Source organism: Nycticebus coucang, chromosome 2 (assembly GCF_027406575.1).
Source record: "Nycticebus coucang isolate mNycCou1 chromosome 2, mNycCou1.pri, whole genome shotgun sequence".
Taxonomy (NCBI): Eukaryota; Metazoa; Chordata; class Mammalia; order Primates; family Lorisidae; genus Nycticebus; species Nycticebus coucang.
The window spans coordinates 87,535,654-87,556,462 of record NC_069781.1 but is presented as its reverse complement, the minus strand read 5'-3'; the positions used below and the strand labels follow the sequence as shown (position 1 = coordinate 87,556,462).

At 38.9% G+C, this 20,809-nt stretch overlaps 1 protein-coding gene across 4 annotated transcripts in view; it reads right to left on the bottom strand.

Moving 5' to 3' along the window:
- The window catches only part of PCSK5 (proprotein convertase subtilisin/kexin type 5), a 466,549-nt gene that overhangs the window by 224,090 nt on the left and 221,650 nt on the right, over window positions 1-20,809 (bottom strand). For all 4 annotated transcript variants that reach the window (XM_053575543.1, XM_053575548.1, XM_053575551.1 and 1 more), the window contains exon 10: window positions 14,175-14,278. In XM_053575543.1, coding sequence (XP_053431518.1) covers window positions 14,175-14,278 — 104 coding nt within the window. The remainder of the gene's footprint in view (window positions 1-14,174; window positions 14,279-20,809) is intronic.

Genomic DNA, 20,809 nt, shown 5'->3' with positions numbered 1-20,809 from the left:
CTCTGTAGCCCCACAATTGAACAAGTGGGCAGAAATTAAAGCCCCTCCCACTACACTCCACGGGAGAGACCTTCTAAAAACTGGACCTACCTCCCCTACTGGGGTGCCGTGGCGTTCTCCTGCCGGACATAGGGCTGAATAAAACTTTGGGAATCCTTTGCCGGCAACCCTGAATCCCCGGCGCTCCCCTCCCGCCCACTGAGGTCTGGAGGCCTGTCCCCCAGGACTTCGGATCCTTGGGTGATTTCTCAAGGGGAGTGGACAGTCCCCGAGTTGCGTCTGGTCAGCATTGACTCTGAGGCGCGCCGAGTGAGGAGAGGGCACCGGGCTGAGGGGGAGTCACGCCTCGCGGCACTTCCCTGCGGTGCAGTGCACCAACCCTCCCCGGGCATACGGGGCCCAAGACTGAATCAGACTCTGGCCTCCCCGCTGAGAGCTGAGAACCCCTACTCTCACTCGGGGTCTGAGGGCCTATCCCCCAGGAGTTCGGCTCCTTGGGTGATTTCTCGAGGGGAGTGCACAGTGCCTGAGCTGCGTCAGGTCAGCGCTGACTCTGGGATACGTGAGCGAGGAGAGGGCACTCCGCTGAGGGGAAATCAAGCCTTGGCGGCACTTCCCTGCGGTGCAGTGCAGGAGCCCTCCCCGGACCGTAGTATTGCGTGAAACTGAATGAAACTCTAGCTTCCCCCCGCCCCACTCCCAATCCGGGTCTGGGCGCCCATCCCCCAAGAGTTCTGATTCTTGGGGGATCTCTTAAGGGGTGTGGACCCAGCACGGACTGTGGCCGCTCAGTGCTGACTCTGGGGCGCGGGACAGAGGAGAGAAGGGTCGCCTGAGTGCCCACACCAGAGCGGCAGTTCCCTGGAGGTAGATCAACAGCCGTTTTTTCTTTAACGGCAGAACGCTCACTTCTGGATATTCTGAGGCCACACCCCCTGTCTCCCTGGGCAACCAGAGGAGGCCACCTGTGTCACGACTCACAAACCCAGAAGCCTCCAGGGCGGGGCCGACCCAGAGAGGTGTTCAGACGCAATTCTCCAGCAGCAAAGACGTTTGAACTCAAAACAGCCCGTCTCCTGTAGGCGACGACAGGAACAGAGACAGAACCTCACAAAGTTGTCTGTTCTGTTCTGTTCTGTTAGCAGCATCCATCAGGGACGGGGCTAAGCCTGAGTGAACACCTCCTTCCCATCACCTGCATCAAACACTCAAAGATGTCAGGCCCCATCTCCTCCTGCTAGATAGCGGCAGTCTGCGGGGGCCTGGCAGACTTCCTCGCGATTCAGGCAGGTGCAAACCCCTGGAGTGTCTGTTCACTGCAGGCAACTGGGTTAGCCATCTGCAGAGATACCAGTGACTGGGTCCGACGGAGGGGCAAAGTGGGGAAGGAGACGTTAACCTTCCCAGACTGCTCTGTTTGCGGGGTGGCTCCTCCTGACTCCACGCTGCACTGGAGTGAGCTGTCTCAGAGGAGTCACCAGGCCCCTGTGATCCAGTTCCCAGAGACCTCTTGAACCCTTCCACCTGAGACAAGTGCCGATTGAGACAGTTGATTCGGACCTTTTGAACTGGGCTAATAGACTGAGGACTTTTCAGGTGGTGCCCTGGGTGTGCGATTGTAGGAAGGTTTGATTCTCCTTTTCCAACTGGGGCCAGAGGTGGGCAGGCGGGGTGACTTAATTGCTGATTTTTCCACACAGCTGAGACTTCAAGCCAGAGTAGAAGTTGCAATAGGATAGAACAGAAACCAGCTGAAAACAAGACAGAACCACTTTGCTCCACCACACCAGACAGGGCCCCAGTTTCTCAGGCCACAACACTGTATGGGCCCTCGATAAAACCCCAGGGGAAAAACCAAAGGGAGTAAACCATGGGGCGGAATCAGCGGAAAAACTCTGGTAACATGAATAACCAGAATAGATCAACCCCCCCAAGAAAAGATACGGCAGATGTGATTGAAGATCCCATTCATAAACAACTGGCTGAGATGTCAGAAGTCGAATTCAGAATTTGGTTTGCAGACAAGATTAATAAAATGGAATTAGGAATTCGTGGAGAAATTCAAAAACTGTCTCAAGAATTTAACGAATTTAAAGACAAAACCACCAAAGACTTAGACACATTGAAACAAGAACTTACAGCCCTCAAAGATATGAAAAATACAGTAGAATCCCTCAGTAACAGAATGGAGCAAGCAGAAGAAAGGATTTCTGACATTGAAGATAAAGTCTTCGAACGCTCCCAATCTCTCAAAGAGGAAGAGAAATGGAGAGCAAAAACGGATCACTCACTCAGAGAGCTCTCAGATAATTCGAAAAAACATAACATAAGGGTTATAGGAATTTCGGAGGCTGATGACGTGGCAGCCAAGGGCACAGAGGCCCTTCTACATGAAATTATGAAAGAAAATTTTCCAGACATGCCTAGAGAATCTGAAATTCAGATAGCAGACAGCTTCAGAACCCCAGCACGATTCAACCCCAAAAAGCCATCTCCCAGACATATCATAATTAGCTTCACTAAAGTTAACATGAAAGAGAAGATTCTCAAAGCAGCCCGGCGAAAGAAAACTATAACGTACAAAGGTAAGAATATTAGAATAACTGCAGATCTCTCTGCTGAAACTTTTCAAGCAAGAAGAGGCTGGTCATCAACTTTTAATCTCCTAAAGCAAAAAAACTTTCAACCCAGGATCTTGTATCCAGCTAAACTGAGTTTCATCTATGATGGAGAAATTAAATACTTCAATGACATTCATATGTTGAAAAAATTTGCCATAAGTAAACCAGCTCTTCAGGATGTTCTCAGACCTATCCTCCACAATGACCAACCCAATCCTATACCACAAAAGTAAACTCACTCAGAAACTTCGGATCAAACTCCAACTTCCACACTGGCGAAAGGATTAAAAATGTCCATTGGACCTTTGAAAAACTCGATACCCAAAATTCCACCAGACTTATCCTTACTCTCCATCAATGTGAATGGCTTAAACTGTCCTCTAAAGAGGCATAGGTTAGCTGACTGGATACAAAAACTTAAGCCAGATATTTGTTGCATACAAGAGTCACATCTCAACTTAAAAGACAAATACAGACTCAGGGTGAAAGGATGGTCATCCATATTTCAGGCAAATGGTAATCAGAAAAAAGCAGGTGTTGCAATTTTATTTGCAGATACAGTAGGCTTTAAACCATCAAAAGTAAGGAAGGACAAGAATGGTCACTTCATATTTGTTAAGGGTAATACTCAATATGACGAGATCTCAATTATTAATATCTATGCACCCAACCAGAATGCACCTCAATTTATAAGAGAAACTCTAACAGACATGAGTAACTTGATTTCCTCCAGCTCCATAATCGTTGGAGATTTCAACACTCCCTTGGCAGTGTTGGATCGATCCTCCAGAAAGAAGCTGAGCAAAGAAATCTTAGATTTAAACCTAACCATCCAATATTTAGATTTAGCAGACATCTACAGAACATTTCATCCCAACAAAACTGAATACACATACTTCTCATCAGCCCACGGAACTTACTCCAAAATTGATCACATTTTAGGTCACAAGTCTAACCTCAGTAAATTTAAAGGAATAGAAATTATTCCGTGCATCTTCTCGGACCATCATGGAATAAAACTTGAATTGAGTAACAACAGGAATCTGCATACCCATACAAAAACATGGAAGTTAAATAACCTTATGCTGAATGATAGCTGGGTCAGAGATGAGATTAAGAAAGAAATCACCAATTTTTTGGAACAAAATGACAATGAAGACACAAGCTATCAGAACCTCTGGGACACCGCAAAGGCAGTTCTAAGAGGGAAATTTATAGCACTGCAAGCCTTCCTCAAGAGAACGGAAAGAGAGGAAGTTAACAACTTAATGGGACATCTCACGCAACTGGAAAAGGAAGAACATTCCAACCCCAAACCCAGTAGAAGAAAAGAAATAACCAAAATTAGAGCAGAATTAAATGAAATTGAAAACAAAAGAATAATACAACAGATCAATAAATCAAAAAGCTGGTTTTTTGAAAAGGTCAATAAAATAGATAAACCTCTGGCCAACCTAATCAGGAAAAAAAGAGTAAAATCTCTAATATCATCAATCAGAAACAACAAAGACGAAATAACCACAGACTCATCAGAAATCCAAAAAATCCTTAATGAATATTACAAGAAACTTTATTCTCAGAAATATGAAAATCTGAAGGAAATAGACCGATACTTGGAAGCACGCCACCTTCCAAGACTTAACCAGAATCAAGTGGAAATGTTGAACAGACCCATATCAAGTTCAGAAATAGCATCAACTATACAAAACCTCCCTAAAAAGAAAAGCCCGGGACCAGATGGTTTCACGTCAGAATTCTACCAAACCTTTAAAGAGGAATTAGTACCTATATTACTCAACCTGTTCCAAAATGTAGAAAAAGAAGGAAGACTACCCAACACGTTCTATGAAGCAAATATCACCCTGATCCCCAAACCAGGAAAAGACCCAACAAGAAAAGAAAATTATAGACCAATATCACTAATGAATATAGATGCAAAAATATTCAACAAGATCCTAACAAACAGAATCCAGCAACACATCAAACAAATTATACATCATGACCAAGTTGGTTTTATCCCAGGGTCTCAAGGCTGGTTCAATATACGTAAATCTATAAATGTAATTCAGCACATAAACAAATTAAAAAACAAAGACCATATGATTCTCTCAATTGATGCAGAAAAAGCTTTTGATAATATCCAGCATCCCTTCATGATCAGAACACTCAAGAAAATTGGTCTAGAAGGGACTTTTCTTAACCTGATAGAGGCTATCTACAGCAAACCCACAGCCAATATCATATTGAATGGAGTTAAATTGGAATCATTTCCACTCAGATCAGGAACCAGACAAGGCTGCCCATTGTCTCCATTGCTTTTCAACATTGTAATGGAAGTTTTAGCCACCGCAATTAGGGAAGAAAAGGCGATCAAGGGTATCCATATAGGGTCAGAAGAGATCAAACTCTCGCTCTTCGCAGATGATATGATTGTGTATCTGGAAAACACTAGGGACTCTACTACAAAACTCCTAGAAGTGATCAAGGAATACAGCAGCGTCTCAGGTTACAAAATCAACATTCATAAATCGGTAGCCTTTATATACACCAACAACAGTCAAATTGAAAAAGCAGTTAAGGACTCTATCCCATTCACAGTAGTGCCAAAGAAGATGAAATATTTGGGAATTTACCTAACAAAAGACGTGAAAGATCTCTATAAAGAGAACTATGAAACTCTAAGAAAAGAAATAGCTGAAAATGTTAACAAATGGAAAAACATACCATGCTCATGGCTAGGAAGAATCAACATTATCAAAATGTCCATACTACCCAAAGCAATATATACTTTCAACGCACTCCCTATTAAAGCTCCACTGTCATATTTTAAAGATCTTGAAAAAACATTACTTCGTTTTATATGGAATCAGAAAAAACCTCGAATAGCCAAGACATTACTCAGAAATAAAAACAAAACAGGAGGAATCACACTACCAGACCTCAGACTTTACTACAAATCGATAGTGATCAAAACAGCATGGTATTGGCACAAAAACAGAGAAGTAGATATCTGGAATAGAATAGAGAACCAAGAGATGAATCCAGCTACTTACCGCTATTTGATTTTTGACAAGCCAATTAAAAACATTCAGTGGGGAAAAGATTCCCTATTTAACAAATGGTGCTGGGTGAACTGGCTGGCAACCTGCAGAAGACTGAAATTAGACCCACACCTTTCACCATTAACTAAGATAGACTCTCATTGGATTAAAGATTTAAACTTAAGACATGAAACTATAAAAATACTAGAGGAGAATGCAGGGAAAACCCTTGAAGAAATTGGTCTGGGTGAGTATTTCATGAGGAGAACCCCCCGGGCAATTGAAGCAGCTTCAAAAATACACTACTGGGACTTGATCAAACTAAAAAGCTTCTGCACAGCTAAGAACACAGTAAGCAGAGCAAGCAGACAGCCCTCAGAATGGGAGAAGATATTTGCAGGGTATAACTCTGACAAAGGTTTAATAACCAGAATCCACAGAGAACTCAAACGCATCAGCAAGAAAAAAACAAGGGATCCCATCGCAGGCTGGGCAAGGGATTTGAAGAGAAACTTCTCTGAAGAAGACAGGCGCACGGCCTTCAGACATATGAAAAAATGCTCATCATCTTTAATCATCAGAGAAATGCAAATCAAAACTACTTTGAGATATCATCTAACTCCAATGAGACTAGCCTATATCACAAAATCTCAAGACCAGAGATGTTGGCGTGGATGCGGAGAAAAGGGAACACTTCTGCACTGCTGGTGGGAATGCAAATTAATACATTCCTTTTGGAGGGATATATGGAGAACACTCAGAGATCTAAAAATAGATCTGCCATTCAATCCTGTAATTCCTCTGCTGGGCATATACCCAGAAGACCAAAAATCACAACATAACAAAGATATTTGTACCAGAATGTTTATTGCAGCCCAATTCATAATTGCTAAGTCATGGAAAAAGCCGAAGTGCCCATCGATCCACGAATGGATTAATAAATTGTGGTATATGTATACCATGGAATACTATGCAGCCTTAAAGAAAGATGGAGACTTTACCTCTTTCATGTTTACATGGATGGAGCTGGAACATATTCTTCTTAGTAAAGTATCCCAAGAATGGAAGAAAAAATATCCAATGTACACAGCCCTACTATGAAACTAATTTGGGACTCTCACATGAAAGCTATAACCCAGCTACAACTTAACAATAGGGGGAAGTGGGAAAGGGGGGGGTGGGTAGAGGGAGGGGAATCGGTGGGATCACACCTGTGGTGCATATTACAGGGGTATTTGCGAAACTTGGTAAATGTAGAATATAAATGTTTTGGCACAGTAACTGAGATAACGCCGGAAAGGCTATGTTAACCACTGGGATAAAAATGTGTCAAATGGTTTATGAAGTGAGTGTATGATGCCCCATAATCATATCATTGTATACACTTATGATTTAATAAAAAAATTAAAAAAAAAAAAAAAAAAAAAAAAAAAATATTATATGGAGAGAAAGGAGAGTTGAGAACTCAGTGAATTTTTTATTTTAAATAAATTCAAAACCTTAAATAGAAAAATAATTGCTGAATTTTAAAATATTCTCTGTAAGACTATGTATAGATAGGGTTGTGTGTGTGTGTTTGTGTATTCTGATAAGACTGTCTTGGCTTACTCCTTTTGGTGTATCCTATTTTGGATTCAGAACTCAATTATGAGCAATTCAAAGAAATCTATCTCTTTACTTTATAGTCAGAACACACTTTTGGACTTGAAATCAATGTTGGCCCTTGTTGATCACCCTCTATAAGCATTGGCTTAGTTAGGGCTAGATGACTTTTATCTTTGCCTAAAATATCAATTGTAACTACAAAATAATCAAGATTTGCTATTATTGAAGATAGCAAACTCATGCTTAAAAATACTTGAGGAAAGTCCAGCCTCATTAGAATTAGTGATTTGAATTGGTGATTACAAAAAAAGAGCCACCTACTTCTCTTAAATGTAGAAGCTTTCACATATTGTTAAAAAATCATATTTTATACTCATAGCTTATATATATATATAATATATATATATATAAATTCCTAAAGAGTTGATAGGATGACAGGCTATGATCAGTTCAGATTTCTAACATTTAGTTCCTATGCTGAAGCAACTAATTAGAACTTGAAAGATTTAGTATGTTGAATTAAAATGACCTTTAAACTAATTTGCAAAACAGAATTTAAATGTAGTTGTTTTCTTATTGATATGAAATTAAAGGATAAAATCTTTGATAACATATTAGTGATAATTTTATTATAAAGCCCTTAATATATTTTCTCTAGCCCATTAAAGTCATTAATTTTCAAACCCCAAATATTCTAACTCACAATACAGTTCCCTATATTTATCCTAATATCAGGAGGTAGAAAGTTTCAACATATAAAAGTAGACTTTTAAGACTCTTTTTGTGTTTAGTATTTTCCATTTTCAAAGCACGTTTCATTCAACTCAGCCTTCTAAGTTTAAGTTTTAGTTAGCCATGTTCTACAAAAACCAAGGTAGAAAAAAAACCTTAATTGGCTTTCTCAAAGGCCACAGAAAATATCACTGACAGACTTTCTACTTGAATTTCAAGATTCATAAGATTGTGGGAAAACCACAAAACCACTCCAAACATAACTCTCTTCATTAACTCATTATACTTGGCATAGAGATAATAGGCAAATAGCACAACCATCATTTTCATTCTATTTTGAGGATGGATTTTAAGTGTGAAACCACATGCACTTAAAGCTGGAAAACTAAAACAAAGCCCCCAAGATTCTATGAAATCTAATACCATCATTTAGTCAAAGACCAGCATGGAGAAAACATCACTCTTCATTTGTAGAAAATATTTTGAAACCTCACATATTTAGTAGGCATGAACTGAACATTCTCATGGTACACGTGGGCGTGTTGGACATGAAATTCTAGATGAAGTAATAATTAAGCAGGGCTTGCTTTCAGGGATTCTATATTCACATATAGGTTTAGGTAAATTATCCACCAGGCAAATGAATCAAGGTAAAATTCCTAAATTATATGTGATTCACATCTTTTTTGTAAGAGCTAGAAGATAAGCTCATATATTCAGTGGTCAATAAATGCCAAAATGAAAGGTTTTAAGTCAATGAATATGAAATAAATATGAGTTCACAGAGCACAATGGTAGAAAACATGGAATCATGAGAAAAAAATCAGGTGGCATTTCCAATGAACAAAATTGTACTAGGTCGAATCAAATGTATTTACCTCCCTCTGTCTTTTCAAGTCATAAGTGCTTTATTTCTGCAAATGGGATCAAGACTGGAGTCAAGCGTCTGATTATAATACCACCTCCAACACTGACCAGATGAATAGCATTTCATTTTAACCTTTCTTAAAAACATGACGTGCAGATTACCACTTAGGGTGCATTATATAGCTTTAGTCATAAGCTACCAACAGTGTATCAGCATACTAGGTGACAAAGATAGCTTGCTTTGTACAGTGAAATAAAATAAAATGAAACTTTACCCTTTCCAAACAGTAACACATCATCAATCACTTTATATACTCAAAAAACCATTTGAAAACCTTTCGTTTTGATTGAACACACAGCATGCTTAATGGTTTAACCACTTCTAATTCTTTTTAATAAGTGTTACAAACTGAAAGCAAGACAGGTAGGTATTAAAAATATATTGGAACATCTTAAAATCGCCAGCCCTACCAGTGTAAATAAAATGATGGCAATTAAAGATAATAAAGGTTATTAAAAGTTAAGGCCTTGGAGGCTAAGAAGTCATGTTAGACTGTCAATTGTTTTCCCCATGGTGGGTAATCAGTTAGAAATTAAGAAAAAAAAATCTAGTAGTTTAGTTGTGGTCAAAGACAGAGTCAGTGGGGATGGGGGAAGTTTCAGCAACATGCTGGTAGAAAACAAGAGACTTACATAGTCTGGGAGGGCAGTGAAATGGAAGGCGTGGTAACCTCGCTCACTTAGTTGTCATTTTTTGATTTTCAATGACATTTTTTTCATTCTTTCGCCTAGTAAAGATGACAGAAGGTCCTAATTTATTATCTGATGTCTATTCCTGTTCCTAGATTTAAGAGCGTTTAACTGTATACAGTCATATAATCCAAAAACAAACACTTTGAAAAAAAAAATGAAAGCACTGATGTTGCATGCATTGAATTATACATCTAGCTACATACTCAAACCAGGGAGAAGGATTCAGGGTAAAGACTCAGCCTGCACAGCCTGTACTGTGTTTAGGAGGGGGCAGTGAGAGGGATGGCAGATTTGCAGTTTCCTCAGATTAAAGTAGTAAAAAGGAGGTAATCACAAGAAAGAGCTAACTTCTTGAAATGATATGAATTAAAGTGGCTCCATGGGTCCACGCATCCTGTATGCACAAATGGAGCTGGTGAAAATACATGTCAGACATCACAATAGCCCGTCTCTGTATTAGATGCCTTCTGCTGCTGAGATTAACCAGGATTTTAGATGATGAGAGATGGACCATTGACACTTCTATCTCACATGACCCGGCAGGTTGTTGGGGCTTGACTAAGGCAGTATAAATTCCTGTCTCTGTGTGTAAATTCCTATTTCTGTAATAAACTACAGCAGATTAAATTAGGCAATACCATGGTATCCCTGACATTTTCCTCCCACTCCCACTTTCTAGGTACAATTCAACATGTGTTGGGCTGGTGTGATGAAATTACTTAGGAAAAATCTACAAATCAATAAATGAAGAGACAATGTAAATTAAATTCCATGAAGAAAACCACCTAGATGGCAAAAGCCTTCACTTTTATAGCTGATTCATACATATGAAGGAACAAGAAGGAAGATTAAAAGGAATAGAAAACAAATGAACAAACAAAAACCTAAAAAGACTTTCATAAGCAGAAAGGAAATGGATTAAGGGAAAAAAAGAAATACTGAAAAAAGAAAAAAAAACAACAAATAGCTTAATGCCAGTCACTTCTTGGCATTGCCAATGTTGGTCAATAGCAAAATACTAGGATTTGGATTTCAGTTCTCTAGTGGCAGAATATCACATCTGTTTGTTTGCTCTTATTCTCACGCACAATCTCAAGTAGGTTCTTTTATAAGTACGTGATATTTATTCCATTTATTAAAGAAAAATCTCTATGGAGGAGGTTTAACATCAACAGGTGTCATATGAAATTTAGCTAGGATTATTTATAAGCTAAACAGGGCAAAACAACGTTCAGTTTCTATACGTATGTATTCATGGGACTAGGTTGATTTTGAAAAACTAGTTGGTTGTAAGTCATTTCAATTATACCATAAGAGATTATTATTATTATTATTATTCTTTAAGCAGCAGTAGGACAGAATATTCTTAGTTTAATTACGACTGCTAAACAGCAAGTAAGGTACCACTAGCATGTTGGTGAGTGGCTTCCATTTTGGGGGATTCCCTCTCTGTGAGCTAATCTCACTACAGCACTGTTTATGGAGTGTTTCTGCAAGAAGAGCACAGGAAGAGGGGAATAAAGTTCTCTGTACCTAGGTTATCAGGGAGCAAGTTCCGGATAACCCTTCTCTCAGGGGAACACAGAGATGAGTCATCTGAGACCTACATTTCTTCATTTTTCACCCCCCTGCCTGATTGGGAACCTGTCTGAGCAAAAGCTGCTACAGGAAAAGGAGCCCCTTCCTGACTTCAGTCCATAACACCCGGGGTGAGTGTGGATCCAGTGTGCCTGAAGGACAGCCCACACCAGTCTAGGGCAGACATCACCTAGCTCTGCTGCCCGCCCAGGGTGAGTACCACGGAGGAGGTGGAGGTGATATCAGGAGGTGATGTAAAACGGACTTGGCAGTGTTTAAGGACAGACTATTAGCTTTTCTGAAAGTTATCCGTGGTGACAAAGACTATCGAGTCTGTTGATGTTTAATCACCAAAACTGAATCGGTTGCCATACCAAGTAGCTTCAGCTTTACTTGACGAGAAAGAAATTCTGACAGGGATACTGCTGTCCCCATTACCAAGAGATGGGGCAACTTGTGAAACTGCTCTTCCATTACAAAAAAAAAAAAAACACTCTTCAAAAATTAAATCACTAGACACTAGGACACAAAAGCAAGCCCAGGGAAGCAGGTGTTTTAGGACTCATTTCACGCTTTTATCTCACTCAGTATTAGGACTGAGCAGGCTGGAAGAAGGGTGTGTTCTCCAGGCCACACGCTTCTGTTGGCGGGGACTTCCCTTTTCTCCAGTCTAGGGAGAAACATGAGGCCATGGATTCTTGTGAGGCAAGGCCGGCAACAGCCGGCTGACCTCATTTAAAGGACGAGCCCTTCTTGAGTTCTTGCTGCATGAACATTTTCCAAGCATTAGCTCCTTTTTTTTGTTCTCTCAGTTCTTATTTCACAAAGAGTCATACTATTTTCCTACAGTCCTACTGACCTGCATTCTCCATCTCCCCAAAGTACGTTGCTTCTGCTAGCCTCTGCCATACTCACTTTTATTTGTGGGACACTAGGGAGGGCATGGTAATGTTTAGAACAGGGAAGAAAATAACTCTTTTTTTTCTAAAAAAATCATCTTATTATGATCCTGTTTGGAAGAAATATGGGGCTTGCCATCAACAAAATTACAAAACAATCCCACTGGGAGCCCAGCTCTCTCAGAGTAATTCATCTATGAAAAAGCGAGCTTTAATTGTTACTCTTGGCAGCCATCGAAGAGAAGAGTGAAATATTATACTAAATATTGCCACGTGCAATAGTAAAATACTCTTTCCTCCTTGCCAGAAGCAGTGTACAGCCCCCTTCAGATTCAGGTTTGGGTCTGGTGATTTAGTCTAAAGCCTCTGTTTCCCCTTCTCCAAAACCAACAGAGCTTTTCAAAAGGGCTGTATTTATATTAGAACCATTTGCTCTTTTTTTAAGTTGCCAAAAAGGACTAAGTAAAACTAAGACGTTTATTTGGGTTAAAGTTGATTCCTCAGCTTCATGGAGGTTAATGTACTCAGTCTGTGATCCTTCTACTAAGAACTTCATTCCAGCTTTGAACCAGCTAAGGTTACGTGCAGGCCCCTTCTTTCCTCGTAGCCTCATGGATTTTTATACCACCGGCTGGGAGCACGGGGAAGCTAATCAAAAGGAAAAATACACATGGCAAATTACATCCTGGATTTTCTGGAACAACTAAAATTTCAAATAATTTTGATGTCACCTGTACCATTGCAATTCTGGGATCACATGTCTTAATTTGGGCTTTTGAGAACAGGATCCCAACAGGGTATTTATAACTCTTTAGTTTAAAAGCTCATTGCAAACTGCTGCATCTTCAGCTCACATGAACGGAAAGGTGTTTGATAATACTCCAAAGCTGGGGGATATTCTCTTTCCAGAAATGGAGTGAAGCCTTAAAGTGAAGATGTTAAGTGCCAGTTACCTGGAATATTTGTAGGTTTTGGCTTAGTATAAGTCTATAATAAGGTATCTGCAGATAATTCTTAAAATATATATTCTGACATGAATATTTGTATACACTGGGCATAGTAGGATATATCAAGGTCCTGTGTAAAACAGGATGTAAAGATAACATAACTTAGCTTCCCAAATGTTCAAATGGATGTTATTGGGGCCCTTAAAAGTTAAATGACCTGCCCAGGGTAATTTGGCATGTTACTGATGGTCTCAGGACTAGAACCTCAATTTTTAAATAGAACCCTTCCCTTCCCCCCCTCCCCGGTGATATATAATGATACTAAGATTATTTGGGAATAAATTTAAGTTCATAGATCTGTAAAAAGTAATCTTGGTTATAACTTGAGTGAATATATTAAATTTTAGGATACATGATTTATATAACTATTTTCTTTTTATATAACATATGTTATTTATAACAACAAATGACATGGCTACTATTAATAATAAGATAGTCTGAGCGAAGCTTAACCTGTATAGCCAGGGGAAAAATATGCAGTACTTGTTACATAATGTGCACAACTACAGAACGACTGGACATTAGGAAGCTTTGTAGGAACTTGCAATTTATATAAAGTAACATTTCTTTGAAGTATGCCTGGTTTTCTGTTTGTGGAAGTTCTGAAACAAACAAAATAAAATTTATAGAACGCTTGGCCTAGTAACTAACAGTACTATACTAAAGTGAACAATATTATATATATATAATCTCGGTTTTTATGTAAGTGGAAGTAATCATTATAGAAGGCAAGGAATTTTAAAATACATCATTATAAATACCACTCAGATAATCAATGACAGCAAATAGTAAACTAATCAGGAGTCCCATAGGTCGTCTATACTTGGGAGTTGGTTTATCTTTTAAAAAAACTGACCTATGATGTGGGAAGCCAAGGAAATCTGTCTTATGTGTGTAGTTTTAATTAAAAAAAAATCAATCTGCCTTTTATTTACGAAAAGATCAAGCTTCTTCGTGTGTCAGCATAAAATTTCAAGTTTCGTTTGAGGGGTTCTATTTCCTGCTCTCCATTTAAAATGGGGGAAAAATAAAAATATTTTGCCTGTGACAGAATATGAAAGAAGTTCTCACCCTTAAAACCAGCAGCATTGGTTTTCCAGTCATTAGCGTTCAAATGTCCCGCACGGGAAGTCCTGACAATAACATGCTGTACGTCTCTCCAGGTCAGAAACGGACTGGGGAAAGACAAGGTAAGAATCATTGTACCAAAAAAAAAAAAAGATGGGGGAAGCAGAGAGTCACAAGCAAATTAAAAAAGCAAAATCAAAATGGCAAAGTACTAAAAACAAAGGGTCAGAGATTTGGGTTTGGGATAACCAAATGCCAAATGTCGCTCTTGTTCTCAACATGGAGAAGTGACATTAGTCTGTGGGAGGCAGAAAACATACCCGGAAAGTGAAGAAGTGATAAAGTTGTGGTCAGTGCAACTTAGTTTTTAAAAGGGTGAGCGTTTCCGGTTTCCTCAACAAAATGGCTGCCCACTACGGTGCTCATCATCCTTTGTGTAAAAACTTGCACCATCATCAGGAAATTACAGTCAGCTAAAGTCAACATGGAAGGCCCTTTGCTCAACTGTATAGGTATGCAATTGCTTTGCAATTTACCAAAGAACTTAGCAATGTTTAACCTTCTGCACATATATGTGTATGTAAGACATGGAAAAATCTCAAATGAAACTGAGTCTCCACTTTTGGCATTCTTTAAGGAAGATAATATGGTATAGAACTCCAAGCTGGGCTCCAAGGCACAGACACCTATGGGAGTATCCTTAATCCTTAATAAGTAGTTGTTATCTTGTTATGAGATACTTCGTTTTTATGGCTCTTAGCAGTGAAAAGCACAAAGAAACTATTGAACAGCAGGTACTTTCATTGGAGAATTGCAATGCTAAACCTAAACAAAAAGAAAACAAATCCAAGCACAAGTACACAGACTTTTATTACCTTTTAACAAATCTGCAGATATGAGAAGGCATTCAACTAAGTCCATGTTTGTAATTCTAATTAGGATACTTATTTACAAGTTCAATTTTGAATCTTGAGGTGTGACGATCTCTTAACATATCTAAGAAATGTGGCAATTTTCATGCAGCTTGTGCAGCCATTTTCTTTATTTCTTGTCTACCATCTTTCTTTGGAAGGAATACTTTGGAAGGGTCAGAACATTTAAAGTACAGGAGAATATTACTCCTTACCTGCCTTGATGTATGACCCTTGATGTATGACAGGGTTCGGTGTAATCTCTGGGCACCCTCTTTTGCACATGTCTGAATGCTGAGATCTTTTAGTCACAGGGAGAACTTATCCTAATTTTAGCTGAGTTTTAATGATGGAGCATGTATATTACTTTACTTCATATTACATCTCTTTCCATCATATTCATCATATCCATGTTTTTAAGGGTGGCATGGTGCCCTCCTAGTAAGAGGGGGCCCAGAGATCAGATTCTGGCTCTGTCATTTTCTATCTATGTGAAATTAACCTCTCAAAGTCTCAGTTTCCCTGCTTAGAACGTGGATGCTAATGCAGTAGAACCTCCATCGTTGATCACCTCCCTACAACAACCACTTCTTAAGTTGACCTAATTTTCATAGACTGGACATGCACCACATGCACATATCAGGACAGTAGGACTAGTTCCTTAGGTTGACCACCTCCACGTGTTGACCAATTTATTACAGTCCCTTGGGTGGTGAACTTACAGAGGTTCTACTGAATCTTTTTTATATCATTGTATTGGTTGAATCAGTTAAAATAATGCCAAGTATTTAACCTAGTGCCTGGCACATAAGAAGTGGTAGATGCAACACTATTTTGCTAAATTGCCAACTGCAGCTCTTATTTAGTGACTTGAAAAGGAAGGAAACAGGGAAAGAAAAGTACTCGTGAGCTCTCATGCATTTCTGTTATGCCCTCAGATTAAAAATACAAAGACAGTGAGCAAGCACTGCCACTGTTAAAAGTTTTCAAAGGGGGTAAGACTGGATCTAGATTATAATATTTTGCACAGTTGTATTAACAAACTTATAGTAAGGAAATTAAAACCCAATTATATGAACTTTTAAAATATGAGAACTATGGAAACAATTATTTTGTTTTGTTTGGATGCAGCACTTGTTAAGAACCAATCGTAGAACCTGATAAGGCAAGAAACTCTTAAGAAGGGAGGGAGGTTGTCTGCTAGATGCCAGGAGACAGGGAAGCTTTGTTTTTAAAACAAATACCTCTGTTGACTTAATTCCTGATCAGTCAGTAGATTCAATCCATTACTGCCAGAGAATATAAAAAAATGCATCCAAGGGTTCTGCCTAAGATGGGATGTCCTAGTTATGAGAGTCAAGGGCAAAAGCAATAGCAAGAAAGCTCAGTCAGGAAAGACATTCCAGCCACTTATTTATGGTAGAGCAGAATCCTCTCAAATGAATATACACATTTTTCTTTTTTCAGGAGTAAACAAAATGACACCAAAAAGTATACTCAGATTTGATGAAGCTATCTAAAGCAACTTAGTAATTTAAAAATAGCATTGAACACGCAGTTAAAACTTTTATGTTTTACATCTTACCCTTCAGTAGGACAAAAGAGAAAAGAAGTTTCCCATGTTACCTATCACCAGGGCAGAACTCCTACAGAAATACCCAATCTAGGGTCCTGACCATTGGGAAACAGATGTTTTCTGTAGTGAGACTTAACACCAGGGAAAATGTAATAGTAATCATAATAAAGCAATAATAGAACAGGGAACAGTTACACTTATCTTGTACCTTAAGCAGCTGAATTCTGGCAGATTCAGGAAGCCTCCTGCATTCAACTCAGCCTGAAGAAGTAAGAGTTACTTGTGCTCATGCTGAGTTGCAAAAATGAGTTCTTCTTGGAGAGCTTGTAATTAGACAGAAAAAATTAGCTTCAGGAAATTGGAACTACACGTGGCAAAGGAGGTGTTTGGATGATTCTACTCTGACATTTGAAATCTAATTTGAGACTTTCTTGAATTTCACCAAAATAAAGTGTGAAAGCCAATATGGGAGAGAGCAATGGATTTGGAATTGGTGATATTTCTACCTACGGGGAAGTAGCTAATGAGCTTAGGAATTAGACATAAGTTAATTTGGGTAGACATTATGGTTTAGTAACTGCTAGTATGCAGAGAGGACTCTTGTCTATGGGCAAGTCTGATCTGCATCTTACTTCTTATTTGTATTTATGCTCACAAGGATGATGCGGAAGGAAGCCTAAGTCAAGCTATGAAAGACTGGGCAAACCACATACACAGGAAAAGCAGAAGGCAGGCAGGGAGCCCTTTACAGGGAATTCCCTAGTCTACAACAGTAACGTCGGACTCCTAAAACTTACCCCTCTCTGCTAAATACCTTGGACACACCCTACACTGGCCTGTGAAAACCTAGACCCTCTAGGGTCTGACAGACAGGCTGGGCATAAAGAGCTTTGGAGCAAGCCACAAGTGAAAGGCTAAAAGTTTAACCCACCTAGAGAAAAAGAGCAGTATCTCACAATCCCAAGCCTGATGACCACCACGCCTAACAACCCACAGGTAGTCATACCTCTCAAATTTCTTCCTGGAATTATTATCAATTATCCTAAACAACAATATGTGTGAAAAGATTAACATTTATAAATGGCTGCAAGATCTGGGTAGCTATCTGTGACCTTTCAAAACAATGAAATGAAGGTGACTTTCTGGGGAGTTCTTTATATATCATCTTTCCCAGTTCAGAAGTTTTACATCTTTTACTGACCTTGTAATCATAACCAACACTTACTGAGCTCTTGGCTGGGCCAGGTACTCTATGCTTTATATGTATTAGTGCTATGTAATGTAGGTAATATTCTTATTCCCATTTCATGGATAACAAAATTGAGGCTTTGAGTTACACACAGCAACTGAAATACATAGGCAGTAAGTGGTAGAGCTAGATAGAATTCAAACCCACTGAACTTGGCTCCAGAACTTTGCTACCAATCATTACGTAACAATGTTTGCAGATGAATTTGCACAGGTGAGAAGAAACACACACACACTGATTTGTCAGGTAGTTCGTTGAGAACTGGATCGAAAAGCTAAGTATGGCATGTCATGAAATCGTGGTCGCCCAACCTTTTATATCTATTCTTGCAATGCAGTTGGCTTTTTGTTTACTATAATATTCAGAAAACTCTTGAGCCTTAATTTAATTGGTAGATTCTATAGGCCTAACTTTCATACATTCTATCAAAGGTAAACAGAAAAATGCCACGGCACGAAAATATTATTTTTATAACATAATATTTTACATGTATACTAAATCTCCTAACATTGCTACATTATTTTATACCATTATTGTTATGAATTTGTCATCTTGCCTGCTGTGGTCACAGTCTGATGTGGTTCACAGCCTGGTTAGGTAACTTTTTTTCACTCAGCGAACCTTCCCCCAAACATTTCTAGTTTTCAGCAGCATAAACAGGATAATTAACGGCACCATCCCTACCTGGTGTCTGTATTACATTTTTGCTCAGAGAAGTTCAAAGTATTTCATGGGCCCAGCGCTAGGTTTTGAAGAAGTAGGCCATATCCCAAGAGTGACATTTCCATGTAATGCTTCTTTTTGGGTTTCTAAGTGCAACTGCTAGCACTTAAACTAAGAAAGAAAAAAAAATCCCCAGATAATTTCCGCAGATGTGTGAATGTTTGAAATGAATCTGTAGGTTGTGGTCCTTAAAAAAAAGGAATCCATTTGAAATCTTAGGTGACTAATTTTTCACCTGCACTTATTAATGAGAAAAAATAACTACTCTTTTCCTTAATCCTGCCCACCCCCAAACAGGTCCATCATTGTAATTTAGGGGCAACTGACAAAAGAGAAAACTGATAAATTTTATTACAGGAAGAGAATTTATCAATAAGAGGAACAATAGCAACTCTAGATAATTAAGCTGTTTCCTAACAGGGAAATCTTGAAATAAAAGCGACTTGAAATAAAAGCGACAAAACCACAAGGTATTATGTGCACCAGATCAGTGGGAAAGCTTTATGACCAATCTACAATCACCTAAAAATCAAACTTACTAAATATCCAGGAACAATCCAAGACAAAACAAGTCCCCGTTCATGTTTCTTAAGATAACAAAAAATAGAAATGGGAAGCAGTAACCAGGAAATTAATCGTTGTACCAATGCTAAGAGAAACCCGCAATTATGGGAAAAGATTCATTGCAAGCTGGAGCAACAAAGATGAGGCAGAAGGTGTTTAAAGTCTGCTACGATTGCTAAAAACATTACTTTGATTGCAGCCAGGTGCATGAAAATGACGATTCAAGAACAAAATACCAACTAGCCAACAAAGCAAACCAATATTCTATTGTCGGGTAATGAAGAGCCTGAAAGGGCCATCAGATCACCAGTTTCATCTTGATGAGGAGTATCTGGTACTGGGGCTGCATTTTGCTCTATGTTCTACATTAATTCTACATTAATTCAAAAGTTCCAGGCCTAAAATTGGGTTGTAACATCAGCACACACAGTTAATGATACCTCACGATTTAGAAATGTGAGTTGTCTTGGTATTACCTGGACACTCACTTGTGAGTCATCCACGCCTAAACCAAAGAGGGAAAGAGGAAATCTGGTTTAGGACCATGCAAGTCAAATTTTTATTTTATTCTCTTGTAAAATCATTCTCTGATTCCCTAGATTTTTAGTCTAACCCAAATGTAAAGAAATTTGGTCTCTAAATATACTTGAGAAAAGATAGCCCCTAATTTGCAATGAAAAATTTTGTCATTTACATTGAAGTGCCTCCTTTTCTTCATGAATCCTGTCTTTATTTTTAATTTTTTGTTTGTTTTTGTTTTTATTAAATCATAATTGTGTATATTGATGTATGTATGGGGTATAGTGTCCTGATTTGACATACAATGTGAAATGCTTACATCCATCACCTCGCTTACTTATTTGTTGTGGTAAGTCAATTATACTCTTTTCTTAATAGTTCTGAAATGTACCATTGCATTAGGTGAGGTCCCCCCAAGTACCCTCTGTCTTCCCCCTCTCCCTCCCCTCCCTCCTCTTCCCATCTACTTTCTGGACTATGGGTATGTTTTACCATTCGTATGAATGTGTGGGTAGTAAAGTATCTCAAGAATGGGAAAAAAGTATCCAATGGAGTCAATACTACTATGAAATCAGTATGAATCTTGGCTTATTATGGCACATACTTGTTATAACTAAAAAATCAAAATTACATTTTCTGCACCCCATAGAAACCAATGATACTTTGTTTGCAAGCTCAATAATCATTTCTTGAAATACTTTGCTACATAAACTCTTACATAAAACTTGAGGAAGGGTGAGACAGAAGTATGCTAACTTGAGATCACAGGTATTGAAATCAAGTCACAATTATAAAGCTTTCTCTGATCAGCTGAAATTGACCCAGGGAATCTGATACCAGAGTCTTATCTCCTACACACTCCCTCTCCATTTTCTTGTACTGGAGGATGGACCATGATGCAAAGAATCAGCTTAACAATGCTTGTAGAGACTGGTTATCAATCCTCTACTTTGACAGAGAGGGTAGGGATGTTCTCCCCCTCCACCCTCTCTGCTCAGCAATTCATTTCAAATGGATCTTTGCCAGAATCTCAAAATTGGACTGGAAGTTTTGCCCCTCAGCCCACCCTTCAATGGCAGATTTGAGTAGAAAAACA